This window comes from Mchenga conophoros, linkage group LG11, assembly GCF_057382185.1.
Source record: "Mchenga conophoros isolate Kocher_MC1m ecotype Shallow Benthic linkage group LG11, M_conophoros_male_GT1.1, whole genome shotgun sequence".
Taxonomy (NCBI): domain Eukaryota; kingdom Metazoa; phylum Chordata; class Actinopteri; order Cichliformes; family Cichlidae; genus Mchenga; species Mchenga conophoros.
This window is the reverse complement of record NC_140536.1, coordinates 31,375,739-31,393,736: the sequence shown is the minus strand read 5'-3', so window position 1 is coordinate 31,393,736 and position 17,998 is coordinate 31,375,739. Positions and strand designations below refer to the sequence as shown.

At 37.4% G+C, this 17,998-nt stretch overlaps 1 protein-coding gene across 7 annotated transcripts; it reads left to right on the top strand.

The window, feature by feature from the left end:
- Nucleotides 1–17,563, top strand: lingo4b (leucine rich repeat and Ig domain containing 4b). 7 transcript variants are annotated; one of them, XM_085292492.1, is made up of 5 exons: nt 1–356; nt 1,569–1,602; nt 6,476–6,582; nt 14,579–14,684; nt 14,838–17,563. In XM_085292492.1, exon 5 carries the CDS (start codon nt 14,850–14,852, stop codon nt 16,662–16,664), a length of 1,815 nt encoding a protein of 604 aa, XP_085148618.1. In that variant the 5' UTR covers nt 1–356; nt 1,569–1,602; nt 6,476–6,582; nt 14,579–14,684; nt 14,838–14,849; the 3' UTR covers nt 16,665–17,563. The 7 variants fall into 7 exon arrangements, with proteins under 7 accessions (XP_085148618.1, XP_085148619.1, XP_085148617.1 ...); XM_085292493.1 differs by lacking the exon at nt 1,569–1,602; XM_085292491.1 differs by lacking the exon at nt 6,476–6,582.
- Nucleotides 17,564–17,998: the final 435 nt, after the last annotated feature.

Sequence of the window (17,998 nt, the reverse complement as noted above, 5' to 3'; positions counted from 1 at the left end):
GCGGAGAGCGCAGCATCAGTAGCACCGCGGTTTGAGCGCAGGTGCTTCTCCACAGAATCAACCACTCACAACAACACAGACAGAGACACAGCCGACCTAAATTACTTTAGTAGCGCAATTATTGGAAAACTCCCGGAGGTATTCGGCAGTTGGAAAAGGAAATTAATGAAGAAGGAGGGCGAAGTAAATTGCGCGACTCTAGCGTGACAGATGTTGGAAAAGTCTGGCTGAATGTAGACCAACCGAAAAGGGAGAGGAGGGAGAGGGAAACCGTCCTTAACAGAGATGAGTACGCCTTTCTGTGGGAGATGGGCAGTGAGAGTTTAAGCGCTGAAGGCTTTAATGCGATGATTCAGGTGAGTTTCTTTATTTTCCTACAAACTACTTTGTAGGGTTCCATGAACCAGTCATAACAGAAATAGGCCACACTATATTTATTTAAAGCACGAGTTGAGCTTAGGTTTGGTCTTCATCTTAGGGTAGGTGACTCTAAAACGAGCCAGTGTTTACTTTATATTTTATTTTTATGTGGAATCGCTAAAGTTCGCATTCTTACCACTAGTCGCAGTTCTGTGAGAACTTAAACAAAATTGAAAAAAAAAAAATGAACCAAACATTTATATTATTTATGTATTTGTAGCCTACACCGTGTTTCTATAACATTTAGTCCAAACCAAGTCTGTAGAATTGCAAAACAGATAGTAAAAATATCATAACAGTTATAATGTGAAGAACTTTTGTGCCATTTATTGTGAGTTGTCTGGAGATTGCCAGGGCTGAGTTTAAACACTGACCTATATTCATGCTATTATTCCTTTTTTTCCTGTATGCGTTTATTTATTTTATTACTTGAAACCACAAAGATAAACATACCTTTAATGTCACTTTAATGTTCAGCCAAGTTTTTTCTAGAGGTCTGCTTGTTTCTTGTTGTTGTTGTTTGTGTTGTGGAGTTAGAGTGTCCATGGGAACAGTAATCCTCAGGATAGTTTGTTCCATAAACCTAAAAAAGGGCCACAGCAGACTTTGTTTTAACAGCGTTTAGGCAGGATTACTGACAGCTGTAACTGCAGCCTCATTTCCCCTGGGGCAGTGCAAGTCCCTCCGTTTGTCTTTATACTCTATACTACTTTGTAGTATACGCCACAGTATTTTCAGTACTGTCGCTGAAAGATATGTTTGTCAGTTTGCTATTATTAAAGATATGATCATCACCTCACCTGTAGTCAGGATCCACATTTCAGTGAAGGTACAGATATGAACTCAGACCAGCAGCCAACTCTTTGTCCCCCCCTCCTGTCATAATGAGGACACACATCATATCGGTTGTGGCTCAGGAGGAGCAGATCACCATCAAGGGAGAACCAAGGATTTGACACTTGGGATTCTGCCAAATGGCAATTTAATCAGAGGGCATTTTATGCACAGGAAGTATGTCAGTCTCCTTGTTAGAAACTGATTTATCTGGACTGTTATATTGGGCAGCCACTCCAGACCTCAGTTGATTGGAGCCTTAGGCAAAGAAGTACAAGACAAGTTTTTAATTGTTTTTCACTTTTATTGCACAGCTTCAGTGGCAGATATATGCAGCTGGGTCTTGAGGTATGTTGGTTAGACAGTGACTTTGCATGCTAATGTTGTGGTGAGTTTATACATTTATCTGTATTATTGCTTGCATGATATCATAAAGAATGAAATTTTTCTCCTTTGTTTTAATGTTAAAAAAACTTTGATGATGAATATTAAGGGCTTTTTTGTACTGCGGGAAACTCAGAACCTTTGAATTTAAATTTCAGATCCCACTTTAGGTCAAAGTAGGTAAAATTAAGTGGAGTATAATCAGCTTTGGTCTGCTTTCTATATGCTCCCAGGTAGAATCCAGACATTCATTTTATACCTGCCAAAGAAATGATCTTGAAGAGCTTGGCCAGATAAATAGTGTAGTTGGCTCTTTGGTGGAAAGAAATATCATCACCCCTTCAGTTATATATATATATATATGTGACTCACATGAAGACTGAAATTATTATAAATTTAAATTAAAACATACTTTCTCTTCAACTGTCAACACTGTCAACCATCCCACTTGTTTTCTGAGGTAGAGATTTTAGACAACGTTTTGCTTAATTAGAGTGTGCTGTCTACACGATTAAAAAAACATGTTTAGCTGTTATTTGGCAGCATGAACCTAAAACATTTGTGGAAATAAATATTCTGTAGAAAGAGAAAAAATCTTTACAAAGAAAAAGCAAGCTGTTGTATAATATTAGGTTTGTATTAATCCTAACACACTGTTTGGGTCAAATTTGACACATTTTGACATAGTCAAAAAATAGTCTAATTGTTTACTGTTGTATTGCTCTTATACATTTTTTCTACATTTTCCTTGTTTTTGAGCAGATTTGACCCATATCTTTTTAGATGGATTTTAGATCTATCAGTGTGGGTCAAATCGAATAAATGATGGTTTTAGGGGATCTTTGAAACTGTAACACTGTATATTGTTATGCGACATTGGTGACAGAGGACAAGAGAGACCTTTACACTGTAACAAGAGCATCACATCACCTATAGCCCTTTATTATTTCCTCACATATCGCACAGAGACAGGCACTGACTGATCATGGGGTAATCTGAAAAACAGTGAAACAGTAAAACAACATATATAGGAACAGAAATCATACAGAGGTCAGAGGGTGATTTGAGACATGGTGCCTTGACATGAGATCTGGAATAGATAGACAGACAGACAGACTATTTACACATTAAAACTAATCTGTAGTTCAAAAACTCTTTTACGCACGTATTATGAGGGAATCCTTGGCTTTACATACTGTAAAGGCACAGATTAAATTGGGCACTTTTGTAAATTTTGATTTGATTTATTATATAGCACAACTTTTGCTCATGTATTTATGGAACTTGTGTTTTCCTAACTTGTATGGTTAATTACAAGCAAACTTTTTTGTTCAGCATCCGTGAAGACAGCTTAAAAAGAATACTTTACAATACTTCAAAATGACACACATTTCCATATAAACCCATCACATGAGGAAAAAAAGAGACATGTAGGTGGGAGATTACTTCACTGCAGCTTTGACTTCTTTCCAACAGCAGCTTCTTAATACCAGGCTCCGCCAAAGAGCTGTCTGGGAGAAGGTATATTTTAGCCTGGAACAATGCATCCACATTTCCCCAGCCGCAGTTTCAATCTTAACAGCTATGAGATTAACATCACAGTTCCATTTAGTACTTCTGCCCCCCCCTTTCCTTTTTGTGCAAAAGCTAAATCTCTTAATTTTCACATAAGGCCATGTGCGGTTTGCCTTTTCATCAGTCTTAACTTATCCTGGTTTTGGAGGGATTGCACATGAAAACGACTCGTGTACTGTATCCAGGGCAGAATCTGCACAGCACATTTGAACTCACAGTACACAACACTCACTATTCAGGCCACATAGTCATTTGAAGTCCTTTTGTAGATGAACAGAAACATCAGATGTTTACTGCCACTGGAGGAATGTAGTCAGGGCTTGAGTAAAGACTTGAAAGCCACTGGCCCATTGCTTGTGTTAGCAGCAGTCTTGTGTTGTTTGGCCATGAAAAAGAAAAAAATATGTAATAGAGGATTTCTTTCATGCTACATGTTTTTCTAGGTTGTGTTTCCATTTTCATGATGCATGCGTCCTTTCCGGTTTATTCTATTATTTTATTCATCTGTAAGCCATTAACCCATTTCACATGCGAAGACTAACCCAACGTCCAACAAAGAGTAAAGCATAGGCACTTCCTAAGCTTTTCTATGGTAAGCGTCCCGGATTGTTTCCTTCAGGGTAAGATATTGTGAGGGCAAGGAAAGAGAAAATCAAAAGGGGCATGTTACAGTATGTTACTCTTATTCTGTTTGTGTATTTTTATGACTCTGATGTTTTTTTGATCTACTTAATTCTACTGGTTGTCAGTCAGTGAGTGTGCTTAATTTTATCATCAAGTAGTTGTTGAGTCATACACTGGGGCCATTCAAAGCACCTCACTTCAGAAAAAATAATGTATAGTGTGGTGGTAACACAGTTGCTAGTTTAATTCCAGACAAGGACATAAATCCCCTTTGGGTGTTGCAGCAGGAAGGTCATCCAACCTAAAACTCTGCCAAATCAAACATGCAGAGCTGAAAGTTAGCATGCTTCAAACCATTGTTGTGGTTACTGGAAGCTCGATATGTCATATACAGATTGAAACCACAGTAGGTCTCAAGCTTCTCGATCAAGCTGTTTTGTTGTCATTCACACAACTACTTTCATCAGTTTTTGTATGTATAACTGCGTGCAATTTCATGAATGTCTACAAGGACATGCTGTTCAAAAGCACTTCCTCATTTGTATTATTCATTGAATCAAGTCTACAAAGGCACACAGAAAACAGTCTGTGAAGAGATAAAGAGAATCCAGTTTGATGCAGTTAGTATAAATAAGGCTGTGACCTCAGGGCTTTTGCTCCCCCTTTTAGTGCAGACATTGTGAACACGTATAAAGGGTTTAGGCTTTAGAATTTGGGCTACATTAAACATGAACTAGTTTTTCTGAAGCAAACTCAACTTCTTAGTAACCTACCCTATCTTTATTCGCTTTATCCGCTATTGAAAATATCACTTCCTGTCCGCTAGGAAGATTTAAAAAAGCAAACGTCTTCAGGCCATTAACCGGGTCCTTTTTCTGACCCCATTTAGCCATAGTCATAAAGGCTGGACAATATTTGCTCTAGGTCAAAAAATAAACAAATAGAGAACTAGATGGAGTGGCCAATCAGAAATTTTCAAAGAAATAATTAAAAGTAATTAATACAGTATTGTGAACTGGAGTAGTCAAAAGCTTATGTCCTTCTTGTCACATTCATGGCTACTGCTGGGCCTCACATTGGTGTAATTGATTGCTTCTCAATGTAAAAATACAAAACTATGTATATTAGACCTAAAATTTCCCTCTTTCAGAAAAAGAAAAAGCCGTATTGTTTAATGCTGTTACTCCATCAAGACGTCTTCACTGTGTTTTGGTGGAAGATCTAATGACAGAGCGTGTTGTACGCTGTTCAAATCACCAAGCTCTTTAAAAGAATACTGTCTCGAATTTAGCAGTGCAGTTCTTATCAGAACTTTATCAGACAATTTGGGTCATTCCATCTCAAATCTATGCGGGTCTTCTACTCGACCATCTCCAATTTGCATAAAAATGTTATGGTCCAAAGTTTTTTCTTCTCAGTCAATTTGTATTTTTTCTTACTTTTGTTCTCTTTGGACAGATTTAGGACAAAAATTATGCAGAAGTTGGATGGCAAAATTCTACCATGTTCATAAATATTCATTATGTCCAATTCGTCATTGACGATGACGAAGAGTCCCACTCAAGGCACTGATAATAAACCCCCATTTTATGAAATTAATAAGAAAGGGGACTTGACCAAGTTTTTTTTTCTTTCCCTTTTTTCTGGTGAGATGGGACTAAGTCACTTTCTGAATAGCATTGATTTGTTTCCGTTTGCTTTTGTGTTGCTAAGACTGTCTAGGCAGGCTTGTGGTAGTAGCCTTGGCTGCTATCAGATTAGCATTAGCATTAGGTCTTCTAAAAAAGAAAAGCTCAACCTGCATAAAAGGGAAGATTATGGAGTTGGTGGATTTCTGTGAAGTAAAAGTTCATTCTGTCTTTGGTGTTTGTAGTGATTTTATAATTTGGCTTATTTTAGATTAAAAAATATATATATATATCGGGAAATGTGATCAGAAATGTCTTTTTAAGACATTTTTTAAGGACTTTTAAATTTCATTTGTTTTCTAGTTTTCAGTTCTCAATTTTCTCAATTTAGGCCTTTTAGCTATTTTACCTCTTAATTGTTTTCCTTTCCCAGATTCCTCCAGATCATTCTTTTCTCCTACTGTTACTTATTTCTACTATTTTCTCTTCCCTTTGGTTCTTTTCACCGTACTTTTCAGTATTTCTTTATTTCATACTTTATATTTCTTCTTTTTACCTCACACATTAGTTTTCTCTTTAATGTTTAATGTGTTAAAGTGTATTTTTTTTTATAATTTTCTTTGCACGTTACTTTTGCTGGTAATCTTTAATTCATTGGAATTGTGTAGGATCCAGGTAGTTCTCCTGTCTTTTGTCTTTCATCACTATAGAAACATAATTTATCAATAAGCAGTTTAAGACCCATTCTGCTGTTCTGATTGCAGCTATATTCTGCACTCGGTATGTAAGTTGTCCTGAATTATTGAGTTTTTCATCTATGATCTGTTGCAGGTTAAGAGCCCTCAGCTCCCTATTAATGTGTGACCTCCCATTATCTCTTTGTTGTATAATGATGGATCCAGTGCATCATATCAGTTAGCTGAGATGACCTCATTTGTCACATCACATAGGGTGCTGCGCTGAATCTAATTCCCTTCCCTCATTTATTTGTGCTATTATTAATATTGCAGACGGTGCACTTTGCATGACGTTGCACAGAGTCTTAACTCTCTCCTTGTCGGAATGAGGAATTACAGCAAAGTGCTTTACCCAACACACAGTCTGGAACAAGGCTGATGTGAGTGAATCTGTCACTGTGACCCAGTTCCACCACACATTAAATTGGTAATCACACCAATATTCAATCACACCATACTTAATGTGTCTGTTCTTTGTTCCGTCTTTTTTTCTCTTGGCAAAATCAATGATAGTGACATGCATACACCAAGAGATAATAGAAACAGAAAAAATACACAACTCTTGAAGACAGAGGCACAGAGACACACGCTAATTATTTATAACCAAGAGCTTTTAAAATTTGGACACTGTTATGATGGGCGATAATGGAGTTTGTTCTTGAGAAAAATCTTTACCATGTTAAAATTAGCTTCATAAATCAATCAGTGATCTTTGGCAAACAATTTATACAGTCCTATTTGTCCCAAGCAAAAGCTTATAACCATACTGAGATATTTTCTTCTTTGTCTCAGTTGGATGTGTCAATTTCAAACATGCAACCAGGCAAGAACAATCCTCCTTTGCTATACTCATATATTCACAGGTCTTTGCTTTCCTCCCAGCATTTTAGAAGGTGATCAGATTAGAAATGTCTTGCATGTGCTCCACACAGTTTGTAAAATGTTGGCAATGAATGCAGAGATTGCGTAATGTAGACATGAATTATGTGAAGATTAGATTCTACCATCACAAACTGGATTACGTAACAACACCTGGCACCTGATATGTAACTGCCTATTATTGTTTCATTCATTAAAATTTGCATAACATATCTTAAGTCCCGCAAATTATATATATATATATAGATATATATATAGATATAGATATAGATATAGATATATAGATAGATAGTAGCTACATGATTGTAGTATTAATCGTAATTTTAAACCTAAAGAACTATGAGAAAATATGAACCATATTTCATTTTGCATCTGTTATGTATATCTTTAACATTTCCGTTGGAGCTGTTTATAAACCCACGTGTTGCTCTTCGACTCTCCGATAGGCTGCTAACTGCAGCCAATAAATAATCGTGTAAGGTTTCTCCTATTTGGACAGTATTCATAAACCAGTTGTGCGGCCAACAGCAACTTTAGTTTCTTTAGAAGATACACAATGCTGTTGAGTTTATATACAATTTACAAAGCTACTGAGGCAAGCTTGCTAATGTTTAGCTGATGTAAAATACATCCATTGGCATATATTTTATGGCCATTATAAGCTTGTTTACGAGCATCATTATAAATACACAAAGACATTAAACAGAATTTTTTTATGGAGCACCAAATTTAAGTCTTTTAATATCAAACATTTTTTAAGCCTTTTTATAACTTTTTGTTTTTAAGACCAAGGAGAAAAAAGTAATAAAATGAAACATGTATGTACTTGAATAATACCGTACAAATTCATAGTATAGCGTGGCCTAGATGCAAGAACTCAGAGCGTTATGCTGGGTTAACATTATGCAATTTTGTGATGTACTCGATGAATGATGACAATGTAAAAGAATAGTGTCAATATTGTGTTTGTGGCTCTGTTATACTGTAAGAAAGTTCAGTATTGGATGGCATAACTGTGTTGTACAGTACACAGTGCTTTACTTTAAATTCAGAACAGTAAGGCATGCTAATCTGTTTGCCCTATTTTAAAATGCATTGTGTTTTCATGTAACCTTTAGATAAAACACAAAGTTAGTGTACCTCAGGTTGTTTCGCAAAATGTTTCACAACATGAAAAAACATAACTTCACATTATATCAGATCCAATATCAATTTTAAAAAATTAGGGCATTACATGTAAGTCCTTTGCTAAGTATAACTGCTCTTCTTTCTCCCCATCTTGTCTTTCTTACATTTTTCTCAACGACGTTATCCTGTACTCTTTTCTGTCCTTGGAAAATGCATTAGTGTGCCTTCAGATAGCAGACACATTGTGTGACAAACTGCACACTGCACAAACAGTTAGTGACATTTTTTGAGCTTATAAAAATATTGCATTTGAAATTGCTTGCCACTTAAAAAATGTTTCTGCCTTTGTGCTAGCTTCTCTTCTGTAGGTGCTGAAGTATTACAACCACAACTTATAAATATCCAAAAAAAAAAAAAATCCAAAACCACAGTTCCAGATCATCCCTCTGCATTTTAACCCCTGAGTACAGCACTATAAATGATGCATAAATTATGGTTTTGCTTCTTTCATCTCTTTGTATACAAGTGATCAATTCACCTTGTCTTTTGCCTTTTATGTGTTATATATTTATGTGTTAAAAAATTCTCAGAGATTTCATTGGAGAAGAAAACTGAGTTAAATTTATACAGCACATTTAAAAGTAGAGTGTTTTGTATGCTCCAGTCGTGGGACAGTATACAAACAAATAATAGAGGAACTATATTGTGGGCTGCAATTCATTTCTTATCATCCAACAGTTTGTGTGCACTAAGCTTGATGTCTGGGAGTAGTGTATGACGTCTCACAGTGTCCATTTAATTTATAGGATTGCTAAAATCTCAGAGTGTAGGCGTATTTAGAATACTAAAGAATCCTGTCACCCAGCTAAAAACCTTTTTAATTTCCTCCTTCTCACTAAGAAGCATTAAGAAAAGAACATCCATGTTCCAGAATAGCATCCTGAAACTTTACATCACTGTGAGACACTAAACTCAGTACAGCAGGCTAATCAGCAGGTTTAAACAACTGCACAATAAGGCACACAAAGGACTTCAACAAATGTTAATGCTTTTAAACTAGGCCTTTTTACCAAATTGCCTTTCGTTATATTTTGCAGGATAGATTTTGCAAGTTTATTATTTAAAATTAGCTCAGTTCAGAAGTTTAAAAAAAATAAATCTTGAGTTTTTTCACACTTGGGGCCATTTTTTCCATCAAGTGTGCAATGTGTTTCGGCTACAAGATTCTGCATTTTCTACATCTGAACACCAGATCGATAGATCTCTGCAATATTTTTAGTCCATCATACTCTTTGGCAACCTTGGGATCAAGATTTTTTATAAATTCAAATTATTTTGAATCTTTGTTTTTGTTGGTTTCAACAAGATTTCACTTATTAGCATAAGTTAGTGACCAAATGTGTGACCCTGCTCTCAATGGGGTAAAACTATAGTCGGTACTTTTGCAACTGTAGCTCCTATTGTGATTCAGTTTTTCTCTGAGCTTTTACACTTGTATTTCAGATATTTTCTTTATAGATGTGCCTCCTGACATGAGCTTGTTTACAAAGATGCACCCAAAGGGGAAAGACCAGGAGACTTGTGTTTTCTTTCTATGCACTGAACAGCTGTTCTGCCAGTAAACCCTTTAATATTTGCTGCTTGCATGCAGGTCTCAGGGGCCGTCACATTGTAGCAGGTGCCAGAAACCCTTAAAAAAAAATGGAAACGCACAGCTCCACCATCTCCCCCATCAAACATGCTTTTAACAACTTGAGTGCACACACCCACACAGAGAAGACACAAATTCATGCTCTGTGATCCCTGCACTGTTGTTCTGTTCCAGTCTTTTTAATTGGGGATTTGAGCCAGGCTCTTGTCTTTCTCACTGTGACAAGCTAAAAATAGCCCTTTGACAAGTGTCAGAAAACTCAACCGGGCTCAGACTGTGCATTCTGTGTCAGATGGGGCTGCTTGGCGCAGGGATTCAAGCTTGGGGCATCGAAATTCAGTGGAGTGGATACTGCCAAACTGTCATCCTGTGGCCCATGTGAGCTCATGTTCCTGTTCCATGCACCTGTTGCTAAAAGAACTTTTCTTTTCATCTCAGTAATTGGATTCTGTCTGTCACAATTCTTCACATTTTGCTTGAAGTCCTTTGGTGACAAAGCGATCGAACATTAAAGAACTCAGCTAAGGTGGAACTTTAAAGGGCTGAGTTTCAGAAAGACGTCCCTCAAAGCTAATGAAACCACAGTGCAGGCTACAAGAGAAGTTCAGGTTAATTGAGAGTCATTGCCTCTTTCTTCCTCGTGGCAGTGTTTTAGCAAAGTAATGATGCAAATTGCTTTTCAGTGAGTAAATACATGGATCATGTTAGGTTTGATGAATAAGAGGAACAGCAAAAATTTCTCATTTAAGCTGTGTTTCACATTTCTGGCATCAGCATAAACAAACAACATCCATACTCATGAAGCCATCTCAGTGACTTTAGTAGTCACAGCAATCATTAATGGTATGCTACTTTTAATTTAAATCATTATAATCTTAATTCCTGTGGACGAACACAGCAACTTCGGACAGTGAAGAAATGACTGAACCTGCAGCAACACTAGGGCAAAGAAGAAAGTCCAAATGTTAACATGGGTTGGAAACTAACCACAGACTGATGTAAGGTGATAAGAGCCCGAGCTGAGAGGCTTGATGAGTTATGTCTGATGAAAGAACAGAGAAAGGGAAAACTGAACAGAGTATGGAAGGTGAATTATGTCGAACAATTATGCGACAGTTGGAGCCCATCCAAAATACTCTGCCAAAGAATTGTCTGATGAGATGTTACATCACTGATATTGTTTGCATTTTGGCAATGTGAGGGGTTATTAGGTAAGAGCTGGCATCTTCTTGGCTTTAGGCGAGTGGATATTTTTGACTCATGCATAAAAAGGTTTTTGCAGGGTCATCAAATGGCAGCTTCATATTGGTCAATCAGAGTCTGCAGTATCTTGCCAGACTCTGGCAACATAAGCAAATCCCAGGAACTGGATGGAACAAGTTCTCACAGTGATCAAACAGCATGCTTACTAAACAGAATTAAACTGAAATGAACCTGAAGTGACTTCTTAGAAATGACTGCAGGGTATTTCTAAGAAAAATATATAATAAAGAAATACAAATATACATATATAATTGAATTAACCAGAAATAATAAAACACTTAGAAAGACTGAAAAGAAATACAGGAAACGTTTTATTATTAACAACTCATTGTGATTCAAAAATGAAACAAAATATAATAAAAATAAGTTATTTGCAGAGTGTGATTTTCAATAAATGATTTTTTAAATCTATTAATTTAAATTGGTAGCTTGTTTTGGAAAAAAATGTATCCATGAAAATAACTGCAACTATAGTAGGCAAGACTATTAAACCTGTTTTTGTATTCCCAAAGGTAACCACAGATTTGTATTTATTTATTTTATTAAATGGATTAATTTAACCCATAGTCTCCTCATCTTCAGTCTTCTTTTCTAATTCCCCCTGTAGGAGGTCTTCTGCAGTGTGTTGACCCTCGTTTGCCTGCATAACTGCAAACAGTACTGTAGTAAAATATGATGATCTGCTAAACTCTTTTCATCTTCATCTCATTCAGTTAGCTGTGTAGCTTTTGGACTGTAATGACCTATTGTTTCTTAGTGGCATATTGTAAAGCCACACATGGATCAAGGTAGATTTGGAACACAACCAGAATATCCCCCCATGCATGCAGCAGCAGCTGTACTGTCAAAGAAGCCCAGTCACTGACAGGGAAAGTCATTTGCACAAAAAACAAAATTGAAAGTTGCAGCACTAAGAAATGCTGAGGTAATATTTAAAAAAATAGATACCTCTGTATATATTCAAATTTTTAAAAACAGTAAAGCTTTTAGTATTTTTATTTTTGTGTATTTGTGTTTATCTTGACAGCTTAGCGTCTTAAACCAATAAAAACCATGCTGTAGTCAATTACTGTGCATGTGTGAGCAACTACAGAGTAACACATATTTAAATGCAGGGAGTTCTCCTGGAAATACAGATATAATGTCTGATTTATTTTCATTTGTGAAGGTTACAAAATTTAAGGGGGTACTCAGTTTTCCATTTGTGCCAGTCTTTGACAAATGCACTGACAGTGCACTTTTTGTGTATGTTTTTCATTCTAATGAGAAATTGTATTATTAATAGAAACAACAAGTGTTTCAGTATGATAGAAAATAGTTAAAACAATTAACACTGTAACATGACACTCATGTGACCACAATCCACACAGGGTGAGAAATAACAAATTCATTTATTTCCCACTTTCTAATTTGATGGATGGGTCAGTCCTGGGTATAACTCTGGAGTCGTGACCTTTGGCTGGACTGTATCTTTATGGTGTGCAGATAGACACAGGGGAGGTGTGAAACCAATTGCTGATTGGCTGGAAGGTCTCGGCAACTGACAGGGTACAGGCCTGGGATATCTCCCAGCTGTCAGTCTCTGTCTCTCACAACTTAGCTCGGGGGGGGGGGGGGGTATCAGCATATTTAACTTGTGAACCCCATCAATGGACAAAGTAAACCAATGCAGTTTTGTAAAATACTATATTTGCTACTCATGGTCCATTTCTTTAGGTTTTTTTTTTTATTTTTTTTATTTTTTACAGTTTTTAAAGAATATAAATTTAATACCATGTTATGTATTTTTTGCCATTTTTAATAGTTGAAGAACTTGAGCTTGAGATCACATATACTACATAAAATTAGCATAACAATTAACCTGCAGAAACAAAATAATAATAATAGTAATAATAACAATAATAATAATAATAGTTCACAAACACCAGTAATAAAACGTAGCATTTTACAGCCGATTTGACTTTAGCTGTGGTCAGTAAAAACTGGGAAATCACCAACTATGCCTGGCTGACGTCCAACATTTATTGGTATCTTTCTTGTGTGACTGCACTCTAATATATTGGTCTAAAAGGAGCCCTGTGAGTCTAAGAGCACAAGTGTTGGGTTTGTGAGTCAGCGCTCCCAGCCTGCCAGTATAAGAGCTGTTTGCATGAAGAACAAGGATGAGACAAAGACTGTAGAGCTCTGGGACTGTTGGCAACTCAGGCACTCAGAGGAGAGGCTGCAGCGAGGGTGGGTCCACACTCTGGAAACTGTTTGATGGTGAAGAGTAAGCTGCAGCTGCTGCAGGTCAGACACAGTTTGGCTTTAGTATTTTGAGGATTATTTTTGTATTGTATCTTTTTTTTTATATGAAAGGAAATATCCTGTGTGAGAGCAGTTCAACTTCTGGACTTGGAGGTTTTCATGCAGCTGTGGAAAAGTGTTAAGAATTAAGATTTGTTTCTTTTAACGTCTGTTAGGTAAGATTTGTTCTTCATATTTTAGCAGGTCTTAGTGGTAGTTGTTGGAGAAGAGATGCATAATTTATATTAGATTCTACATTCATCATTTTCTTAAATTCAACTGGCAAGCCAGACAGCAGCATTATGTAATTTACTGATATTTCACTTTGCAGCATTTTACAGACAGCAGGGCTCTTTTTTGACTCTGTTCCCTAAAGTTTGGAGGTTGCTTTTACTTATCACTCAGTTTCTTCACTGATTATTTTAGAATATGTTCATACAAGATTTATGCTGTAATATTTTCCTACTTAATTTGTACCAACAATGGAGGCTGCTTTGTGTTATCATGTCTTCTAAACATCTATATGAAAATATGTTTATCATTATAGTGCTTTACTCTAAAGCAACACCGTAGAGCAAATTAAGGTACAATTTAAACAAAAGATATTTGTGCACAAGTCTTGATGGATTCAATAGCTCTAACACTGACTGCATTAATATTCTGTTCATAGTTGTGAGTAATTAGAACAGATTGGCTATAAAAATAGGCACTTTCTGTTGTTCACTTCCTTATGTAAAAATGCTGTTGCAATGCACCTACTGACAAGCAGAATTAATTATGCAATATACTGATTGCAGGACTCAAAATTCACACAATCTTGAATTCTTGATTTCTTTCACTTTGGCAGTGATTGGTTTAACACACTGGTCAAATGGTTGTCTTCCCCTCATGTGAGGTGCACACTGGTGCCTCAGACACTATTCTGTGTGTTGCCAGATGCTACAAAATGAATCATTTAACTCACAGGACTGGGTTGCCTTCTGAGAAAGCTGTGTTTGTGGTGGTTTTTAATCCATTTGGTTTGTCCTGCTAGGAACACTAAGCTGATTAAATAGATGGGGTTAATAGATCTTACAACTAATAAATGTTGAAACTTACTCAGCCTGTTGTGGAGTTGCCATTTTTTCACTTAGTTAACCTTGGTTTTTCTGATTTTCTTTTATCCTCAGGTGACACAAAAGGGCATGTTGTTGACAGAAAATCATCAGTGGACTTAAGCTTGACTCCAACTTGACTGCCACTGGTTATGAAAATCTGCACTTCAAAACTAAAACGGTATGTTTTGATTAAAATGTAAGCTTGTGAGGGCAGTGAATTCAATACAAATACATTTTGCTTACACTCTGTCTTAGAAACATTAAGCTCCTATAGAGAAAAACATCTTTATAAATGTTTTTAAAAAAGGTAATTATGTGCATCTCTTTTCAGGCCGGGCGTAAGATGTTTGTGGAGTCAGTCGTCCGATGGGGCTTGTGGAGCATCCTGCTCCAGTTTGGACTGGGCGTATCTGCAGGAGGCTGTACTCCAGGCTGTCTGTGTCGACCTGAGCCCAAAGAAGTGATCTGCTCTGGAAAACACTTAAATTCAGTGCCAGGGGCCTTGCCCAGTGATGCCAGACGTTTGGATTTATCCCGCAACAGGATTAAGACTGTGGGACGCCGCCAATTTTCTGGCCTTGTGAAACTTCAAGAGTTGGACCTCAGTGATAATATAATCTCCATGATTGAGGTAGAGGCTTTCCTGGGCCTACAGAATCTCAGGACACTTCGGCTTAAGAATAACCGCCTCAAGATCATCCCAGTTGGGGTGTTTTCTGGCCTGTCCAGTCTAAAATTTCTGGATTTGAGCCAAAATGAGATTTTGGTCTTTCTGGACTATACCTTTAAAGAAATGGTAAATCTGCAGACACTGGAAGCTAGTGAAAATGACTTGGTCTTCATCTCCCAGCGTGCTTTCTTTGGTCTGCAGAATCTACAGGAGCTCAACTTAGACCGTAGCAACCTGACCTCAATTCCCACTGAGGCATTGTCCCAGCTCCAGAGCCTGACACGTCTACGAATGCTACGCCTCACCATTTCTACACTTCCCAACAATGCTTTCCGTAAACTGCAACACCTGCGCAGCCTCCTGATCACAAACTGGCCAGCACTGGACACTATAGCTGGCAACAGCCTAATTGGTCTAAATTTGACCTCGCTTGTTATCAGTAGCTGTAACCTAAGTACAGTTCCTTATTCTGCACTTCGTCACCTGGTGTATCTGCGCTTCCTGGACCTGTCCTATAACCCCATCACTGTTATCCAAGGTAACCTGCTTGGGGATCTCTTGAGACTTCAGGAGTTACACTTAGCAGGTGGCAGCCTACTACGAATAGAGCCGGGAGCCTTCAGGGGACTAGCCTATTTTCGCATGCTTAATGTGACATCCAATCAGCTCACTACTTTGGAAGAGAGCGCCTTCCATTCTGTTGGGAACCTTCAGGTGCTGCGGTTAGATGGGAATCCCCTAGCATGTGACTGCCGGCTTCTCTGGGTGTTTCGTCGCAGAGTGCGCTTGAACTTCGATGGACATCAGCCCACTTGCTCCTCTCCTGATACAGTAAGACAGCGTGAATTCAAAGACTTCTTAGAGAAGGAACTTCCAAGGGTTTTTACCTGCCGCCCTGCTCGCATCATGCACCGTAGGCCGCAAGAGGAAAGAGTAGAGGAGGGCACTACTGTTCTCTTTTCCTGCAAGGCTGATGGGGATCCATCACCATCTATCACCTGGATCTCATCCCATAAAAATGTGATTTCTCCAACAGGAAGAATCAGAGTTTTACCAAATGGAACTTTAGAAGTGCGTTTTGCCCAAGTTCAGGATAGTGGCACGTATCAGTGCCTGGCAAGTAATGCAGCTGGCAATGACAGTCTGACTGTCAGCTTGTATGTGAAGGGGCTCCCACGCAACCGAAACATGTCTTTCGTCACAGAGGAGGGCTTGGTAGAACCTTCAAATACCCAAGCTGCAAACTCCTCAGCTCAAATGGCTAAGCCATACCCATTCGATGCAAAGACCTTGATCATTGCAACCACCATGGGCTTCCTGTCGTTCCTTAGCTCAGTTGCCATCTGTTTTGTCTTCATGTTTTTCTGGAGCCAGAGCAAAGGTCAAATTAAACACACTGCAACTATTGACTTTGTTCCTCGGTCTTCCATGGGTGGAGGGGGAGGGGATGGAGGTGATGGTGGCAGATTTACCATGAAACTCATTTAAAGCTGAGTTAGAATTAAAAGGAGCGTTTATATAGAATTTGAGTCCTTCTGTATCACTGGTGATTTCCACTGAGACACTCAAAAACCAACACTACTATTTAAACACCCCCTAAGAAGGCAAATCGGAGCCAGTGTGATGCACTTGTGCCAGTCCTCTTCTAATTTTAGAGTTGAAAGTTCCATCTCAGCACCAACATGGCTGTGTTATCTAACTAATGAATATCTTATGATCCAGGGATGGGATAATGTTAGCAGATTGTAGGTGGAGCTGTCTGCTGGTTGCTGTGCATTTATTTTCAAAGACTTGTACATGGAAAAAGCAATTCCTTTTTTTCTTTTTTGAAGCATGTATTTACTAAACAGTTATAAATCTCATAGGTTTATGTAGTGACTGAGACCACAGTTAGAATTTCACAACTATCATATTTAAAAAGTACCAGGTGCTTGTTTAATCATCTTTATTGTACTAATGTGCTAACTTTTGTTTTCTTTTGCCAACACAATATAAGCCAAGCTAATTCTGGTTAATTCTGCTTAACAATTGAGGTAAAAGACTGTCAATTCAGCATTGGTTGTAAGACTTTAACATGTACATATATAGCCATAAAGCTTTTGATACATGCAATAAATTATTGGAGTAGAGTAGCCAAATAATTTCTTATTCTTAATTCAATTGTTACATTTTGGACATTAGAACTTTTTAGAACGTTTCAAGGTTGCTGCTTTGGAATTGATAGCTAACCCTAATGTACATAGGAATGTATCCTTTCCCTTTTCAAACAACACATTTTTCAGGTCTGTCAGTCTTTTTACAGATGTAGTTAGCATGTGATTGCATTTGATGAATCTTTGTTCAATCAAAAATTGCATTGATTTTGCTTTTTATATAAATATATACAGCAGGAAAAAATTTAGCTTTTTATATATATATATATATATATATATATATATATATATATTTCTTTTGTAGCCATCCCACCCCACCCTCACCCCTTAAAGACACACACACACACAAGCTAAAAAAACATGTGCCTCAGTAACATTCTCACCATTGACAGAGAGAATGCTCACCTGATCATTTTCATCTTGTAAATATTTAGGTCAAGGGCGTTTGTGTGTGCACTGTTCATTCTGTCATTTTATCTAGTTCTGCAGATTAGTGTCACTCAAATAATGCACTCTTTTTGTGTGTAAACTGAACCGTGTAGATGCACTACGCACAAAGCTTTATTATGCCATGAGAGAAGGATGTAGGTCTAAGGATGCAGCATCCACATGTTTGTCTATTATTTGATATCTTGTAAAAATGACTTTTCAGTGATATGTCATTAAAAG